General features: G+C 44.4%; 3 protein-coding genes across 3 annotated transcripts; all 3 read left to right on the top strand.

Annotated features, from left to right (window-relative positions):
• The first annotated feature begins 6,637 nt into the window (after window positions 1–6,637).
• Window positions 6,638–11,162, top strand: natd1 (protein NATD1). Its single transcript, XM_084570538.1, has 3 exons — window positions 6,638–6,816; window positions 7,949–8,067; window positions 8,292–11,162. The coding sequence occupies exons 1-3, from the start codon at window positions 6,717–6,719 to the stop codon at window positions 8,406–8,408; spliced, it is 336 nt and encodes a 111-aa protein (XP_084426664.1). The 5' UTR covers window positions 6,638–6,716; the 3' UTR covers window positions 8,409–11,162.
• Window positions 11,163–12,768: 1,606 nt separating this feature from the next.
• On the top strand, window positions 12,769–16,198 carry tmem11 (transmembrane protein 11). The gene is made up of 2 exons (XM_084570533.1): window positions 12,769–12,821; window positions 14,362–16,198. The coding sequence occupies exons 1-2, from the start codon at window positions 12,775–12,777 to the stop codon at window positions 14,876–14,878; spliced, it is 564 nt and encodes a 187-aa protein (XP_084426659.1). The 5' UTR covers window positions 12,769–12,774; the 3' UTR covers window positions 14,879–16,198.
• Window positions 16,199–16,433: 235 nt separating this feature from the next.
• Window positions 16,434–19,817, top strand: dhrs7b (dehydrogenase/reductase (SDR family) member 7B). The gene is made up of 7 exons (XM_084570528.1): window positions 16,434–16,493; window positions 17,525–17,726; window positions 17,837–17,955; window positions 18,129–18,339; window positions 18,445–18,537; window positions 18,624–18,776; window positions 18,870–19,817. Exons 2-7 carry the CDS (start codon window positions 17,555–17,557, stop codon window positions 19,073–19,075), a joined length of 954 nt encoding a protein of 317 aa, XP_084426654.1. The 5' UTR covers window positions 16,434–16,493; window positions 17,525–17,554; the 3' UTR covers window positions 19,076–19,817.
• The last annotated feature ends 2 nt before the right edge of the window (window positions 19,818–19,819 follow it).

Raw genomic sequence — 19,819 nt, forward strand, 5'->3', positions numbered from 1 at the left:
TCTCCCTGCCCTTGGTCCTCATAATAAACCAACTCTGAAGGACTGATGTCCGCCACACTCGACGCACAATCTTCTTGCTTATTCACCGGAGTCACGCTCTCGTGTTGTTGCTGAACTTTTAAGGCGGCATAAACGAGCTCTGCTTCAGCGCAGACTCTACTGATGGCACTCTCTAGAGGCTCCGTCGCCGTCCTTCCTTCTGTTTTTAGAGCTAATCTTTGGGAGATTATGTTTTTGTACCTGCGTGTGACGTCTCCACCGTCCTCCAGTGACACTGAGGTTATCTGGCTGACACCGCGCTGACTCTGGAGCACAGACACCATCTTTTCTACTACAAATAGCTCCCTCGTTAAACACTTCTCAACGCTTCCCATGTCCTCCAATGACGTCGCTAAGATCTCACCACTGAGAATCTTTCCTCCTCCTTTGCATACATTCTGTGATTCGCGCTGCTGTTTCTCTGCGTCTTTCTCCCCTTGCTGAAGGCAGGCAGCCACGGTGGCCAGCTGCCTCTCGAGGTCTTGGATGTTAAGCGGAGTAGCGTGGATCCTCTCCCTGCAGACCTCCACGATGTTCAGCGCCACCTGAAACCTGCCGGCCAGCATCCGGGAGCGACCCTCCGTCTCCTGGGCAAAGCGCTGGCTCTGCTTGGCCTGACTGTGGAGCAGCAGACTGAGGTGCTGAGCAGTCGCTCGGCTCTGGGTCAGCTGGGAGCAGATGTGCGGGTCCTGGCAGCTGATGTGACTCTGATGCTCCTGCAGTCTTTGCGTGATGTCCCTGAGTTTCTCCTCCGTTACATACAGCTTGGTTTCAAGTAGCTGGATCAGAGATATAAACCTCTCTGGGTCGTCTCCGGCACTGATATCGCCCTGGAACGATGCATCGATTGACCGTGAGCGTGTTCTTACGTGCTCTGACAAACTGTAACTATCATTTGACCTGATTTCGTCTGCAGCTGTTTGTCTCTCATCTTGCTGAACAGACTTCTGCTGAGAGGGGTCACAGGTGCAAACCTTCAACACGTCATTCAGCTTCACCTCCGTCTCCTCCAGACTGTTACCCAACACTTCCATCTTCAACAAAACCTCGCTCAGCTCTTGCTCCTTGCAGTCCAGCTGTCTCTCGTAGCCTTCCCGTATCTCCTGTGTTTCTGCCTCCCTTTGCTGCACCTTCCCCAACGCCAGCTGCAGCTCCTCGCTAACCTTCTCATACGAGTGCTCCAGATTGTAGTAGTGCGTTTCTTCTGTTTTCAGGCGGCCTTGCAGCCGGCTCACCTCCCTGTCCGCCTCTGATAGCTGGTTCTGCAGCTCCTGACAGCGGCGGTCCAGCTGCTCCCTGTCCTCTTGGAGGTGCTGCACGGCGGATACCGTACACGCCAGCTCCTCCTGAAGCTGCCGCTGGGCCTCCTCAATCTCCCTCGTCCACGTCTGACTCTTACTCAGGCTGTCCACCTGCTGCTCAGCCCTGTCCAGCCTTTCCTGAAGCTCCTGCGAGTGTCGTTCAGCTTGTGCCAGGCTGGCGGACAAGCTCCTCCGCTCTCTCTCCTGACTCTCCTGAAGGAGCGCGAGGTGCTTCTGCAGCCGAGCATCTTTCTGAGCCTGCGCTTCCTCATTGGCGCGAAGCTGAGCCGTCACCTCCTGCAGGTGACTCCGCAGCTGTTCGGCCTCCTGCTGGTGACCCTCCAACTCCTGCTGCAGCTGCATCAAGTGCACCTCGGTGTCCTTCCTCTGCTCCTCGGCGCTGTTCAGCTGGGTCTTCAGGGAGGCCAGGCAACGCTCCCACTCCGCCTGCTGCTCCTGAAACTGCTGCCGGTCTTTCTCCAGGTGGGCTTGTGCGAGAGCCGTGGCATCACCTGTAACCAGCAGCTGCGCTTGCTGGGCCAAGAGGTCGACCCTCCGCCGCAGCTCCGCCTCTCGGGCTTCCTCCTGGCTCGCCTTTAGCGCCTCAAGCTCGGAGCGGAGGTCGTGGTTCATCTTCTGCAGCCGCTTTAAAGCCAAAGCTTGCTCTGAAGAGTTGGTGCTGTTCTGAAGGACAAAAAAAAACACAAATTAGGAAAATTAATCATAAAACAACAAACCAAAATGTTAAATTGAAGGATGGAATTGATAGCTAAGACTCAAATAGTCCTCAGTACCTGTGGAGAGAGGTGTGAGTGAGCCTCTCTCTCTAGTTGTAGCTCATCCTGCAGATTCCTGTTTATCTGCTGGAGTCGAGACAGTTCCCTTTGTGTTTGTTCCAGCTGCAGAGAAAGGGCAACATTCACTCATCTTTTTATTTATTCATTCAGTTGTTTCCTGTCACAATTTATCGTGGCTTTCCTTCACCGCGGTGCAGCTGTAAATCTAATCTCACCTCTTTGACAAGTTGCACAGTTTGCTGCTCACACGTTTCGTCGGTGGTGTTCATCGACGCCTGCTGCTCCTGCCTCTGTGATGTGGTTTCAGGTTGCTGCTCGCTCTGCACGTTGGAATCGCTCAACGCCATCTCTGTCGACGTGGAGCTGCTGCTTCTTGGCGCTTCGACACATGAAGACGCATCTAGTGATTTGCTGACTTGCGTGCACCGATCAGCAGCTTCCTCCGGCGGCTGTGGAGGATCGGAAAGAGTCGAGGAAGAAGCGAGGAGAAGAGAGGATGAAGAGTTGCCATCAGCAGAACTCTGCGCTCCTTCTGGCTGCACTTTGGACTCCAGTTCTTGGTGCTGTAGATCTGAAGCCTCCGTCCAGTCTCCGGTTCTGTGCTCTTGCTCTGAATGGGAGCTGTGCAGAATACAGAAACGTATTTAGACATCTCCAAAAGAAGAAAGCTGAATCAAAGGCAACTGGACTTGTAGGGTTCCTTGATGAGGTTTCATCCAAGGCTTCAGTTCTGATGGAACATCTGTGGGTCTGAAAACTGCAACCTGGCTACCTACACCAATGATGCAGCGCGTTTTAAAGAAACAAAATAGCATCTACCTCGTGGCACCTTGCATGAGACCGGGACGGACATTCTTCAACACCGCGTGGACCCAGTTGTGTTTCATCCCGGCGGTCATTGCGCAAAGAGTGTAGATGCCGTCTCTGGTCTGTGGAGACAGAAACATGGTTCATTATCATCAGCTCTGTTGTCCCTGAACAAATACAGTGTCTGATAGTCGTGAACGTGTCTTTTTCCTTTAACCTAGAAAACATTTTATCCTGTATGCTGATCTGTCCTTGGAAGTAGTACCACGTGCAGATATCTGTTCATAGAGATTATCGTTAACCGAGAAATAGTCCACTTGTTTTTACTCTTCTCCATGAACTAAACAAATTATCTACAGCGGTACTGGTCACAAGATTTGTAGACATGATTGCAATCTTCCAGACCAGCAGCTTTATTCACTTGCTTACGCACAACCATGTGTCTCTGAATCTTCTTTAATCTTTCGGACGCACACACTGTCCAAAAGATTTTTGGGAAGAGACAAGAGATGTCTTTGGAAGCAGCTGGAGAGAGGCCTCAGCAGTCCCCCAGATTTGAACCCAGAACCTTTTTCCTCTAAGGCAACACTATCCCCTGCATCGCTCCTGCTCTAAACTGGATCAATATAGAGCCCACTCTCATTTTCAAGCTACAGTTGTTGGTGCAGACATTAATTCTTCTTGACATCTGACGCCTGCAGAATTTCACCTGCAGAAACAGTTTATTAAGATTCAAATATACAAAATAAACTACACACAAATTAGGATCATAATGTTTGAAGTACCTGTTTCTTTCCCTTGTTGCTGGGATGATGGCATGCGTTTGTGGAAACCAAAGAGGAGGAAGACTCCGGAGGCTGAGAGGAGCTGCTCGTCTTCATTTTCTCTGCATTATCGCCGTGACGCTGGTCTTTTTTATGTCTTTAGTGGAATATAAATGGAACAAATTGAAGTGCCAGAAGTTAGTTTCTGAAAGTCTTGAGAAAATGAACAACAAACCTGAGCTGCTCTTCGAAATCCTGACTTCTCTTCTCAGCGGTTTGTACTTTATTCCCTTGCTTACTCACAACCTTGTGCTCTGAATCTGTGGCAGAGACAGAAAGCAGGTTTTTCAGTGACATAATCTGAAAAAAATACTTTGTGCATCTTTTTTTAAACCCTCATGAGTATAATTACCATCTCTGGTGGATCTTTGGTCGAGTCTGCTGAGCGAGCGGCTGCTCCTCATGAACGGAGCGACGGACAGAGAAGTGGTGCTCAGGGATGAAAAGCTCCGGCTGCTGCAGAGGCGGAGAGCAGATCTGGACGGGCCGGGGGCTTGTCTCGCGGGCTGGGGGCCGAGGCTGCCCCTTTTCAAACTACCCCCAGCTTTACTAGCAGCTGCAGCCGAGTCACCACCTCTGCCGCCGAGGCTGTTGCTTCTTCCATAGCTGGTTTTAGATGTACTGGTGCCAAATGCCACTGCTGCTAGATCCTTTAAAGGTGAGAACAAGTCAGAAAATTCATCTTTTAATAATCAAATGTCAAACATCACACCTCGGGCTCATCCCCATCCTCCCAGCTGGGACTCTTTGACACCAGAGAGCCTCTTAATCCCGACAAGAGCTCTTAATTTGCTTAAGTGCCATCTGACCGACGCTGCGACCATGGATGCACAATTCAACCTTAATCACACATCAGACGCAGGCGGTCTAATCTAGTCTGAGGAGATGCAACCTCCGCCGCCGACTGCAGAGGCAATGAATCTGCGGCCGCCCCGGCACCGATGCAGGAATCAATTAGAGGAGGCATGAAGAGGCCTGACTTGGCGATTCACGCCGGTTTAAACTGCTTCAGCTTTAATGGCCGTGTAAATCAAAGTGAAGCCAGCTTGTGCACATCTTGCAGAAAACATTCAGAGGAAATTGTTAAGTGGACATCACGGTTAATACGGTCTGACACTTTCGTGCACAGAGTGAGGAACATAGTTTAGACATTAGAATTATCAGATATCTGCCAGTGAGCTGCAAAACTGGAACATTATTCATCATTTATTATCATTATGATGCAATTTAAACTGTAAACAAGGTCTTGTGTTGTGTTCACATGCTTTTGGTGAAATGTCACTTACTTTTCCTGCTTTCTTCTGCGTGGGTTTGCTGGGCTTGGTGCTCCCCGGCGTCTCATTGCTCCTGCTACAGATTGACAGGCAGCATCCTTTACTTTCACAACTGGTTATATTCAAATTCACTCACTTAAGGCATTCATTTAAAAGTGCCAAAGTCAAAAAGTCACTCTTAAATCATGCCTAATAACTGAAGTGCTGTGCTATCTTTACTGGTTTACCTCATTTAAATCTGTGAAGTATGTAAATGATGACTTACCTTTGCTTCTTGGACATGATTTTCAGGAGTCTGAGCAAAATGATTAAAAAGACGTGAGCCTCCTCTCGGTCGAGCAGAAACCAGACTGAGCAAATAGAGTTGTGCAGGATTAGGCCGACAGCTTAACGGGATTACTACACTTCATTACAGTGAACTTGAACGCACTGACAGAATAAACTGAATAAAGTCCAAATGTTTATCTAGTCGATGTCAAGATATTCGTCTTCAGAAACTAGAAGATTAGTGGATGGTGACGACTCACTGATTGTCCCTGTATCCCGGATGCTCCAGCTGACCTGACCTGAACCATCACCTCCTTCTTGTCTGAATAAAAGCCACCTTTGGTTTAAAAAGGAGCGGCTAAAGCTAAGGTAAGATTAAACTCTAATTTTGTGAATGTGTACGTGGAGGTCGCCCAGACGATTCTGCACCTCAACGTGGTGGGAAGAGGTTTGTGTGCCGCTGTGATGCTTGGAGCTACAGTACGTTGTCCGGGATAAGGGAAAAGGTCAAAGTCAAGAGCATCCAGCTATACTTACACTGGAATATAGCCAAAACATTATGACCAGCGGTCACTGGGTGGCATCAAGGACATGAACAGATCTTTGTCCTGCCCTCTAATTAACTAGTAACACAAGTTAACGTTGCATATTGTAGCTTACAATTCCAAGTAACCTCAAAAATGCACTGTCGGAATTTCTATTTTATAATTTAAACATTGCCCAACAGTTCTGATATATAAATTGACCCCTAGATAAGAGATAACCTTGATTTAATCGTCATTTTGTCGTGTTTATTTTGTGTTTAACCTGTTTTAATCTTATGTCGTGTGACTTCCTGTTTCAATTAGATGCCTTTTAGTTTGAAATTACTTTTTGGTACACAACACAAACAAACAACAAATGTAAAATTAAACACACTAAAAGTAAGACGTTTGATATGTTAGCAACCCCTGCGGCACAAGATAAGTAGCTATTGTCATATTAGTAGATTAGTTCATCTTTAAAACTCTCTCTCTAATTGATTATTTAACTAAATTAGCATTAGTTAAATGGGAGTATTAAACTGCGATAACACAGTTAAAGTAACACGCAATTTTTTATATTGTTGCTTGTGTTTGTGTAATCAGTTCTTACGTTGGTTTATTTTGTATAAATAAATCTAATTAATCTAAAATTAGCTTAAAATGTAACACCGATTGTGTATTATTCCACGGGATGTGAATGCAGCACGAAGAAGAATATTGTTTCCGGTATTTTCCCCCCCGTCTCTGCGCTGATTGGCTGCCCCGCCACGTGACCTCACAGCTGATTCCGTGTTTTGCATCGTTTTCCATAATAGCCACCTCGGGCTAGCAGCGCTGGCACAGTTAGCGTAGTTGTCCGTGTCAACTTTTAAGCAGCGCCACTATGGCACAAGCCGCCCAAGCTAACGCCTTCGATGCCAGCAGCTCCCAGATACAAGTGGAACACGACAGGCAGCGGCGGCAGTTTGTTATAAGGCTCAACGGTAAGCTCAACGGCTGGACGTTAGCGAGCTAGCTGGCTAACGGTAGCTCGGAGGTTTAACATTAGCTTCCTTTTAACGCTGACATTTCCTTCTTCCTTAACTCCAGCTGCCATTTCAGAAACAGAGGCGTCATTGTGTTCACGTCAACCTAATGACAACTGTTTAATTTAACTTTAATTTGAGTCGGAGGCGAAAATATTCCGTCAGAGCTGATGACTTCCTTGACTTCACCAGCTGAAACATTTTCTTTGTTCCACTCCTGGCAGCACATTTCAACAAGACACACTCCCAATCAGACATCTCTTAAGTTTTCTTTGTTAAGATCAATCATAACTTTGTGTTATCCCTAAAAAAACCATCCATTATGTGGAGGGGGGGCTGCTTTACTTCCTGGTCTACATGTTTTAGATGCACCCTAGTAGAAGTGTCTTCTTTATTTACATCACAACAATCTCAATTAACTGTGATAAAATCAACTTGTCTTGGTTTAGACAAAGACCCGTTCGCAGCCACTACTTGAAACAAACATAATCTTTTGTTGTTATGTAGAATCTGAACCACAGACGTTGGACCAGCTCGTCTTCGTGAAAGCCATTTGTTTTGGCCTTTTGTTGTGGGTGTCGGTGCCTGGTTTGAGTCACACACACTTGAAAACATTTTAAAGTTCAACATCTGTGCTGGATGAAACTAGCCTGGAGCGTTCACATTGCTTGGGTGTGGCTTTACGTAGTCGTACAGGTCATCAAAGCGCCGTGGAGTGGAATTAGTTTACAGCCGTGACATTCACCAGCTTTACACGTCCAGCATTTCCAGATTTGTGGGATTTTCACTGCTCTACAAGCTAAAATACTCCTGTTTCGTGTGCATTCACGTGCGACTACATACTGCTCAGTTTCTTTTAATGATTCAACAGCTTGCAGCCCAAAACGCTGGAGGCTGTTGTTCCCTGAATCAAGACCTTATCAGCTCCTCCCGCTTCTCTCCCCCCCCCCCAGCGACGTTAGCCTCCTCTCCAGAAACCTTTGATCTGATCTTACTGGAGCAGGCTGTGTCGCAGGGTTTTATCTAGACTTCACTCTGCTGCTGCTCTTTGATCGTCTGTAGAAAAACTACAACATGTGTCTGCCCTCAGGATCTCACGACCGCGCAGTTCTTCTGTACGACTACGTCGGAAAGAAGACGGTGGACTTGCAGCACACCGAAGTTCCTGACGCCTACAGAGGGAGAGGCATTGCCAAACACCTGGCCAAGGTACAATCGTTAGTTTTAGTCAAGTAAAGGGCTAATTTATGAGAATTGTGCTGCTACAAATACGTGATTTTAAGTCTTTTTTTGAAGCCAAACATTAAAGATGAGGACTTTCTGCCTTTCTTGGCTTTCTGACTTCCTAACTTTGATGTATTTCCTGTTTTTGTATTAAAAGCTGTCCTGTGAAATGCCTGTGGGGGTAATTGTGCGATCTTTTGTGACGGCAGGCAGCCATGGACTTCGTGGTGGAGGAGGACCTCAAAGCTCACTTGACCTGCTGGTACATCCAGAAGTACGTCAAAGAGAACCCTCAGCCTCAGTACTTCGAGCACATTTATCAGTGACGGGACGGAGAAAGAGACTCCCTGGAGAGAAACACTGTGCAACAGCATGCTGTGGATGAAACACAATAAAAAAAAAAAAAGACTTTTCCAGGCATCGTTAAACCAGAGACGCTGATCTCGCACCGAAGACGCCTGTGTCGCCGGATCGGCCGGTCACTCACAGCGTCTCCGTAACACAAACAGGAAGCGAATCAGCCGGTCGCGACTTGTTCAAACAACCAAAGGTGAAGCCTGTTACCTCAGACGGAAACTTCCAGGCGTATGAACGCAGATGTGAGTCTGATCTTATTTCTGTCCTCTTTTCGACTTGGTGGTTGTGAGCAGCGCTACGAGACGACCAATCCTGCTGTGGAGCAGTGACGCTCCACTGAATAATACTGACTTTTGTATTTTAACCTCTTTGATTATTGTCTTTTTTTCCCAAACTTAGCTGCACACATGGGGACATTTCTTAAGACAGGAAAGCAAGTAGTGGTCTTCAAAGCATCCAGTCATTTTCTAGGTAATTGGAAAAAGATTTGGAGGGTAAATATCTCCATTTACTTAATTATTCCCAGTAACCATGAATTAATTCATTAATGGGTCAAAGGTGCAGGGATTTGTAAACGGTTTAATAAATCGGGTCTGAAATCTGTCACTGTGTAGAGCAGCAGTGTGGAGCACTGTTACATTCAGGGCATTTAACATAACACAGGGTCGCACAGTCCTTTGTTCTCTCACTCAGGAAAATTACACTGGGTGGCTGAAGCCTAGCGCTTTTCTATCCATGCTTTTCCCTTTTCGGCTTCTTTAACTAATGTCAGAATGTTAAAGTTCATCACAAGGGAAAGATTTTGTCACTCCAGAGGCCTGAACTATGAAAGAAATACTCTTCTTCTTCAATAACCCTAACGATCATAGTATAACTAAGTGGTGCCATAACGTTGGTTATTCCCAAAAACAAAGCTAAAACAAACGCAGCTGGACTCGTGGGGTTTCTTGAAGCCGAGGCTTCTTCAGTTTTAAAAGACCGGTAGAGCGAGCTGAAACCCAACAAGTCCAGTTGCCTTTGTTTTAGCTTGTTTTCTTTGAATCCACCACGACGCAGGAGACTGAGAACCTTCACAGACATACAGGTGGTTATTAAGACGACCCAGGTTCTATGACTGTAGCCATCGGGGGATTCAAGAGAGGGATGACAAACGATAAAAAATATAACGGGCTAAAAACAACACCGCTAAATCGGGAAAGAAAAGAGGAGAAACTTCTTTTCTTTTTGCAGCTACAGCGTCGTCATCTTGGAGCGAGTAAAGAACAAATAAAGCAGCGTATTTCCATATAGAAGGGTGCATTTTAAATTTCTTGCAGCCAGCAGGATCCACGAGATCTCCTAAAAGCTTTTGACGCCATTTTCCAAGTGATTTGATTTGTCTGTTAACGGTAAATTTACCACGCCGACATACTGTAGTAGGACGCAACACTGAAAACTGAGGGTCACGCCCACAGTTACCTCACTGACCCCAATTTCTGCTTCGTAGTTTGGCCTCAGGAGGTTTCGCAGTTGACAATCTTACGTGTTGAGAAAAAATAAATAAATAAATAACGCCTCAGGTCGCTCAACACCAAGGGTATGACAGTGCAGGTCAGATGTAATCACAGTACACCCGTTTGTAAAAGTTTTTCGCTGGGTTGCACACGCCTAACACGCCAAGGAATTCAAAATATTCTTTCATATTTTATTTTTTTGTATGTGTGTTTGAGGGTTTCTATGTTACAGTCCTTATTTTTTTTAAACAAGCTAATGTACTGTAGGTCTCCCACGCTCCAGGATGTGTCTTTAAACTTTCAGTTCATGCTGTCGAGACTGTGTAACTCTAGTTTTAGCCCTGCTGAAAACTGGCTGGAGCAGCTGCTTCTAGCCGCACCTTTCTGGATTGGGGCTACTACGCCTTTCCGTTACGCTGTTAGTTGATTTTTATTAAATCAGGATTTTAGCAGTGCAGAACATCAGCGTAGAAGTGACTTGCTGCTTGACATGTATCTGTACCAGGCCTCAGAAACACAGAGATATGTGAATGAGGATTGTTATTGGGGATTTTGTTCTCTTAAAATACGTTAAATATAAATGCAGCGCTGGAAAGAGGGAAACAGATTCACAAAGCCATCTTTTGAATTGGGTTTCTTCATCTTATGAAGGCTCTAATCTTTGGGCACAGCTGATGTTAGCCACTTTAGCAGCGTGCTACCACCAAACATAAGAGGATTTTACCTATTTCCGAAGCGACATTTCCGAGCTGTCAGAAATAGATGGAATCCACGCTGGGTCTTCGGTTTTTCAGATGCCAGAAGTGCATGACGCTCTTGAAACCAACAGAATAACATTTAGCATGATTCAGACATTTAGATAGAGTTAGCAGAAGCAGCTCTACAGAAGTGGACGGGGAGGTGGCGGAGTTATGCAAACTATTGGAAATGCAGCCTGTATCTCAACTGTTGGTTTTCCACTTTTGATGCAGAAATGTTATAAACTTCTTACTGGCCGGTGGCACCAAACAACTTCCTACTTTCACAGCTTTTATTGTACACCTCTGTCTTTTTAAAAACAACAAGACAATCAAGACAAACAATTTTTCATAATGTGGGACCTTTAAGTTTTGAGCAAGTGGCTCTAACAAACGTGTCAAACTGTCCTAATCCTTGTTACATGGTTTTGTGCTTGAGGCGTCTTTGTTCTTGTTGTCAATGACTAAATAAATAAATATAATACTCATCAAATGGTTGTCTTGGTTTTTACAGTGAAACAGCTGAAACTGTTTAAAATGATTGTATTTTCCTGCTGGGACTTGTTTGTAATTACAGGGTTTTATTGCATTAAAGATGTTGTACCTCTGTAATAAATACATATATATATTTACATGCTGCAGTGAACAGCATCACATCAAAAGGTTTCATACCGTAACTTAATCCAAGACTTGATGAATATCGTAATCAAAGAAAATCCAAACTTTATTCGGCGCATAGTTTAACTTTGTTGTTCGTTTGTGTTTTTATTGGTTGTGGATTGCTTTGGCGCCATCAAGTGGCAGCTCGAAGAAAGACATTAATTACACACCATGATTATGGCGCTGATCAGTGTAAATAAGCACAAAGATAATATTCATAGGGACTGTTTGGAGATAATCCACCAATTCCTGCAAAACAAGCCAGAAACCAGAACGCTGGATTCTGTTACACAGAGAATCATGGTCTGCCACTAATAATGCAGAAGCTAATGCTCCATTAATAAGTATAAATAATTAAATAGATCAACTGAGAATCATCAAAGAAATCACAAAAGAGGCACAAATAACAATAAATAAGATAATATAACGTATCTATTCAATATACAAGGATATGAAATATAAAAATATAGGGCAAATACAATATACAGATTTAAATATACAATACATATTATACAAGTATTACAGTTGTAATGGACATTATATACTGTGTCCAAATAAGAGAATAAAGAAGAATATGTGTTAAAATATAGAAGATATATAAATTCTGTTTATATATAATTATATATAATATATTCTGTTTACATAAGATGTATTGTCCTGGATATATGCATAATATAATAATAATAATAAATTATTTTGTTTTTCGGTTGCTTTTTTGTTATAAATGACTAAATGATGGGATAATAAATATTCAGCTGTTGAGTTAATTTATTTATTTACTATTTATTTTTATTTATTTATTTATTTTTTGCACGCTTTGGCGACTCTATCAACATTTTCATTGTACCTTAGAAATAAACCAACATTGCCAGTCTGATCTGATATGTATTGATCAGCCACACATGGAGAAACAGCTGTTGTTCCTGTCGCTTTGGTTCCAGTCGCTCCACGTTCCCGTCCGTGGCCATTAGAGCTGCTTCATACACGGCAGCACGCGGACAGGAAGCTACCTGCGGATTCAGACAGAGCACGCGAGGGCACAATATGGGTGAGGATCCAGGTATTCTACACAACATTCAATTATGTAAATCCAAATGTATATTTAATATTTTATACAAAGCGGTTATTTAAAAACGAATATAATCTATTTCCACCGATATAATTATCTAAATGGCTCTTTTGTATATTTTTTGTTTATTTTTTTGTATATTTATTATTACTATTTAAACAAATTCATTGATTCTTGTGAGATTTATTGATAAAATGTTTTGACCTCTCAAACTTCTCTGTGCCGTTACCAAACACGTAAAGTTTTCGCGTTGCATTATGGGGGATGTAGTGCTCGTTCGAATCCAACTGACGCTTCTACTACGCCCAACACACTACATTACCCAGAATGCCGGGCGTCGTCATACGTCAACCGCAATCACAGTTGCATCTCCAACATGGCGTCGCTGGGAAGGAGGCGCGGTGTCCCAGTAAGCAGGGAGAGGTCAGTTACTCCACATCTTGGCCTTTAAACGAAAATGTTTTAACGTGAGACACCGTTTCGTCGGCGTCGCCCCTCGTCGGGCCCGCGTACAAGCGCAACGTTTGGGATTCAGAGTTGAACGTTGCGCGCGGAGAAGTCGGAATTTTACCCCCACGGTTAGCTAACGTTAGCTGGCTAGCATGCACGGCTAGCTAACGTTAGCAAGGAAACAAACTATCAGCTCATGTGATGTTTTGGTTGTTTCACAGCCGCCAATTCAGTGTTGGGGGAAAGTGCATTTTTTAGCGCGAGCCGCTACGGGCGCTTCTGTGCCATGCAGCGGCTTGACTGATGCACATTTGCGGCTAAGCTAAGAGTGTTGTCCGCTGTGTTTGCTCTGGAAGTGAAACGGTCCCCAAACTTAGCTGGCCAGTCCTCCAACTTTCTGCCATGCACACGTTGCCTGTTAGCTAATATGCTGCGTTCAGGTACAACATGTCCCCAGCTGGGTGACCCTAAAGCGGGGCTCACCTGTGTCTAAAACTAATTCAGATTCACCTGAGGCACTGAAACAATGTCTTTGGAGCCGAACTAGCTCGTTGTCTGTGTTTTGTTTGCCATCAAGGTTCACTGGAAGGCCTCGGAGCGTTTGCACTGATCCACACAAATATCTCGTAAAAAAAAAAAAAATATATTTTTTCAGTGTCTTTTATTTTGCATAATTTTATATAAAAGTGGTCTACTGCGCATGAATTGTGTTATTTTTAACTTCATAAATAGTCAAACAGATCAGGTCAGTTTGACCCGGGAGGACAGAAGTTGCACGGTCGACAGAAGCCAAATTCAAGGGTTAACAATACTTATTGACTTAGTAATGAAATAGGAATGAACTAGTTGCATAGTCCGGACATTTTAACTAAAAGCTGATGAATGTTTTAAATTCTCCTCTAACTTTCTGCCATGAACAGGTTGCCAGTTAAATGTGCTGCGTTCAGGTACAACATGTCCCCAGCTGGGTGATCCCAGTGTGTACAGCTCATAGGCGGCTTGGACTTCTGCGTTAAAGTGACGCAGAGGCTACGGCGACAACGCCCTAACTGACGTGCACCACCCCCAGAAATGTAACTTACCAAGACCGTAAGAGCTGCGATTGGTCTGCTTGCTAGCAGCGTGTTTCCCGCTTTAGTGTTTCTGGCTGCTTCTCCGTCTCCACAATTATCGAATTGATTGTTTTTGGATCGATAAAGGTGGAACACATGGAGGAGAGGTTAACTGAGGAGGTTCAGAGATACAAACATCGTTGAAAGTGAAGAAAATGAACCCGACCGGCAAAACAGACACGGCGCCGACTCAAGTTTGGGTGGCGTTGTTACAGAGCGAGCCCGACTGGCGAGCGCACAAGTATGAATGGCTCACACCAGCACAGGCTACATACCTGAGCCAGTAAAACGCCGTCTGTGGAGCTGAACTAGCTGTGTGTAGTGTTGTTTTGGGGGGTTGGGGGTTTGGTAGGTTACATTTACTAAGCCTGTTATCTCCCTGTTCTCCTCTTTCTCCGCAGGGGAGTGATGGCGGCGTCAGACTGCTACATCGTGCACGAGATCTACAACGGGGAGAATGCGCAGGACCAGTTTGAGTACGAGTTGGAGCAGGCGCTGGAGGCCCAGTACAAATACATTGTCATCGAGCCCACGCGGATCGGCGACGAGACCGCCCGTTGGATTACCGTGGGCAACTGCCTGCACAAGACGGCCGTGTTGTCAGGCGCCGCCTGCCTCCTGACGCCGCTTTCGCTGCCCGCCGAGTACTCGCGCTACGTGGCGTTGCCCGCCGGCGCCCTCAGCGTGGCCTGCTCCGCCCTCTACGGCATTTCATGGCAGTTTGACCCCTGCTGCAAGTACCAGGTGGAATACGACAGCCAAAAACTCTCGCGGCTGCCCCTGCACACACTGACCTCCTCGACGCCCGTCGTACTGGTACGCAGAGATGACGTCCACAGAAAGAGACTCCATAACACGATAGCACTGGCTGCCCTGGCGTATTGCGTCAAGAAGATCTATGAACTCTATGCGGTATGAGTGCACACTGAAGAGGATTTAAAAAAAATTTAAAAAACAACAGAAAAAAGGAAAAAACAAACAAAAAAAACGGAACCAACCCACCCTGAGATGTAAGAAAAGTGGATCAGGCCCAGCAGGGAGCGCCACGCGTGGTGGGTGCCTCCATTTTTGAACTTTGATCAGAGGGATATAGTTAAAACTAGAAGGAATTGTTTTTTCCCATATATTTCCTTTACTTCTAAGTGACGACAGACAGCACACTCATCCCTGTAGTTCTCTCGCGCCTCCTCCCCTGCATCCTCGACACTCGACAAGCTCGTGCACAAAGGCCGCGGCAGACAGCTCCCTCTGGTCTGGACCGAGTCGTATTGGAGTTGAAGTGGACAGACATGTTTTGTGCTCTCTCTCTCTCTCTCCCCCCCCCTTTTTCCCCTCGTAGTTTTACTGTACCCCTTTCTTGCTGATCAGTACACCACCCTTTCATTAAACATTAGGATATTTCAAAATCAACTTTCTGTATGTTACTTTGCTTTTGTTTTCATTAAATGGATTCTACATGATGTTCGGAAAATAGCTCCAACTTACTTGACATTGTGTCTTGTTCATGTGGATTTTCTGGTGCGAGAATGAAACTGTGAGAGACAAAGAAGTCGTCTTCTGAAAAAACAATGACAACTTTTGAGTGTTTCAGTTTCTTCTGATTCTTCTGATCATGTTTAGTGTATTAACATTAAACCAAAGCCGAAATATAAACTGTTTGACACTCCAGAGTATAAATGAGAAGCAATAATACGAAGGCTTGCAGCGGCTAGATAATAAAGTGGAACTCAGATGTGAATTAGTAGAATACTCTGTGACCTTGAATAGAAAACTAGATTGTTTGAGTTCCTATTGTTTTGAAAAAATGAAGCCTTGCCCTCATTACAACTTCTATCAGGAATTTCTGACACAATCAGGGAACCCACAAAACAGTTTCCACTGAAAATATTTGACGTCCATACTTGTCCTGAGGTCACTAGTGCGTTTGTTTCTATTAGTTGTGTCCAGACGTTGCTGTTTGCAGGCTCAGGCTTGTCGTCGTGTCTGGGTGTGTTATGCAGCTTTTGCATTTCACTCATGTTAAAATGATTTAAAAAAATAAATAAAAATAAATTGCACATATTGGATCCTGCACGACTTCTCGTGGGATGAGTGCGAATAAAATGCACAGATGGTGGCTTCACTCAGAGGAATGTCCACATAAACCTCATTAGTTTGCTGATTTGTGGCCAGAGATGGCTAATTATTTATCAGCTGACACAGAGCTCTGGTTGGCACAGACCCACTCACCATACACAGTGCTGCCATGCTAAAAGCTAATTAATACTTTATTTATACGTCTATAATCTTATATTAATATAAAACTGCTGTTCAACTTGTATCTTTAAAAAAATAAAAAATCTGGATGCTTTTTATTTGGTCTGAAAAAGACATAAAAGTGTAAAATAGGAATACTGCCTCACCGACACTTCAGTACCCACAATCCCTAGCGGCCACAAACCGCTCCATCATTTACTTCCGCTTTTTACCGGAAGTGTTCCTATCACCAACACTCCTCTTGCTGCTGCTGCTGTACACCAGGTGAACTACTCAGGTGAGCCCTGTGAATTAACTCTAATAAACTAACTTCGGTGTGATAGTTCTTTCTTTATCATCCTGCTAATTAACACGTAAGCTGGCTAGTGTTAGCATTAGCGCCGCTAGCCATTTACGCTATTAGCCTTCTTGGGGTCGGAGCAAGCTAGTGCTAACTGCCTGTGTAGCATGTAGCATATTTTAAGTACAGGTGCTCTGTATCAGGTATCAGGTGATAAACAAACCACACATCTGACTAAACGTGTTAAATAATTAGATAATTATTTATGAAGCTCACAAATATAGAAGAAGATAGAATATGTCCTTAATGTTGGGGATTAATCAGCAACTAGTGCAGTTTTAATGATATAAATCCTTTTTAAATTAGAATATTCTAGAAAAAAAAAAACAAACGAAATTATTACCTACTGTTTAAAGAGAAATATTAAAATTATCTTGATGTTTAAGAAAATACATTATCACTAACATCATTATTCTGCATTTATTTTAAAAATTTGAATAAAGTCAGAATAAAAATCTAAAAAAAATATTTTTTTGAGAAACATTTTATTTATTTAAAACATTTTTGACTATGCTCTTAATTCTGAGAATAAAACAATATTCAGAATTTATTCTCAGAACTAAATAATAATAATAATAATAATAATAGAGAAAAAACTCATTAAATTTCAGTTGCCATGGTTTTTATTAAAACTACTTTCAGAACTTCCCTGAAAAAATTTATAAATAAATTATGAGGAGGGTAGCCACGTTTAGCCTCTAAGAAATACCTGATTAAACACACATAAAAATCTAAAACACATAAAAACACAAAGATATATATGATTTAGTCTGAATATGAACACAAATAATGAAGAGTCGTGTCTTAATGATGGTAGGAAGCTGACATTTTAATAGCTGTATCATGTCAATTAGCTCTATGTGTTTATTATTAGTGGAGGACAGGAGTCACCTGTAGCTTGGTGCCAAAACAAAGCTGTAATATTCCAACTCATCCTCATTACTATTTGTTTCCGTACGCGGCTGCAGGTTTGGACCGAGGAGGTTGATTGTCGTTTTATGGAGCGAGTCATGGGCGGACTCGGAGGAGGAGGAGGAGTCGTCCTTCCACTGATTTTAACGAGTGTCGGGGTCTTGCTGCTGTTCCGGATGCTTGCCCGTCTCAGGCGAGGGGCTTCTGTGCGAGGCGCCGTGGTGGTCATCACCGGAGCCAGCTCTGGACTCGGGAAAGGTCGGCCACGGTCAAACCACGTCACACTGATGCGCCGAGCGTCTGATTTCAGCTGACAGGCCACTAATTGATAGTCGCCTATAACGACAGGTGTGCTTCTTGTGTTGCAGAGTGTGCACGGGTCTTCCACGCCGCAGGTGCGCGGCTCGTGCTGTGTGGTCGGGACGCGGGCCGCCTGCAGCAGGTGGTCCAGGAGCTCACGGCCAGTTCATCAGACACACAGCGACAGGTTTTACATTTTATCCCGCACTCATACGCTCTGTTTTACTTTTATAACGTCCCCAAAAGAGTCACGAGAGCAGGCTGACCTCCTTTAACCTCCAACTGTGACCTCCCTCATTAAATACTCTGTGTGTGGAGGTGAGTCAGGTGACTGCTCTGCGTTGTTCCTCCCTCTACCAGACCTTCCCTCCCCGCGCCGTCACCTTCGACCTGGCCGACACGACCTCGGTGGACGGGGCGGCGGAGGAGATCCTGAAGTGTTACGGGCACGTGGACGTCCTCGTTAACAATGCTGGAATCAGTTACCGCGGCAACATACTGGACACCCACATCTCAGTCCAGCGGGACGTCATGGAAACAAATTACTTTGGGCCCGTTGCTCTCACTCAAGGTTAGTGGTGAGCTGTTGAACTCTCCAGACCTGAGCAGGAAGTCGGGGTAAAGAGTCAGGTGGTTTTTATGGACAGTATATTTTTCTCTTCCTTTCCCTCCATAGCTCTCCTGCCCTCCATGGTTCGCCAGCGCAGCGGCCACATTGTGGTCATCAGCAGCGTCCAGGGCAAGATAGCCCTTCCTTACAGATCAGCTTGTACGTCAACATGTTTCACCAAAGCAAACGAACAAGTTTCACGTTAAAACTGAAGCATGACTCTTGTTCGTCCACTCTGTTCTCAGACGCTGCCTCTAAGCACGCCACCCAGGCCTACTTCGACTGCTTACGGGCCGAGATGGAGCGCTACGGGATCCCGGTGACGGTGATCAGTCCCGGGTACATCCGAACCAACCTGTCGGTCAACGCCGTCACAGGAGACGGCTCCAAGTACGGAGGTGAGGCAGCGACGCGCGATGAACGAGCTTCAGCATCACTACATGTTAAATAGAATAAGCATGATAAATCAGTTTTTATTAACTGTGTTTCAGTTCTGGATAAAACCACAGCGGCGGGTCGGGATCCCAGGAGCGTGGCAGAGGCGGTGCTACAGGCCGTCCGTCACCGGAGCAAAGACGTGGTTCTGGCGGGACCTCAGCCCACCGCGGCCGTCTACCTCCGAACGCTGTGGCCCGGGCTCTTCTTCAAACTCATGGCCTCTCGCGCTCGCAAAGAGCAAAAACCCAAAGATGAGTGACGATCAAGAAGCTCAAACGGGACGTGGACCAAACCAGAAGACAGACTGTGGAGAATAGACGCTGAGAGAAAAGCTGGAGACGCTGATTGGGTAAGAAAGGCTTAGAGTGGTCTTACTCCCAGAGATGTCCTATCAGTAAAGACTCAGAGCTCAGGAGTGTTGGTTTATGAGGTTTACAGAGCAAATGAAAGTGTTAATACTGTAAAACCTTTAACGTCACGCTTCATTAACTGGAATGAGGCTAAAACTGAAGTGTTGCTGCTCCTCTACTGTAAAGAATTTATTCTGGTAAAACAAAAAATGAAGTTTTATCTGTTGCAGAGGCTGAAGTGTTTTTATTGGCTGTTTATTCCATAATTTCAATACATGTATTTGAGTTTACACAAGTATGGAGGTTTACGGCCACTGTAAAAGATAATTATAGAATTAATATTTCAGAATTTTGAGGCAACAAAATGACAGAATTCTGAATTTATTCTCAAAATCTAAAAAAATGTTTCTCTAAATTTTCAAGAATTCTGACTTGTGATTTTTGAGAAGTTGAATTTATTCTTAAAACCTTAAAGACTGTATTTACAGAATTATGCGTGGCAAGGGATGCATAATTCTGAAAAAATAAATTAATAAAAGAAGAATTTTGACTTAATTCTGTGAATTTTGATTAATTCTGAACACAAATCTGGATTTATTCAAAAAATCCTAAAAATAAAATTATGATTTTTAGTTTTTTTTTTTAATTTATTC

The sequence above is a fragment of the Chelon labrosus genome (assembly GCF_963514085.1).
Source record: "Chelon labrosus genome assembly, chromosome: 21".
NCBI classification, from domain to species: domain Eukaryota; kingdom Metazoa; phylum Chordata; class Actinopteri; order Mugiliformes; family Mugilidae; genus Chelon; species Chelon labrosus.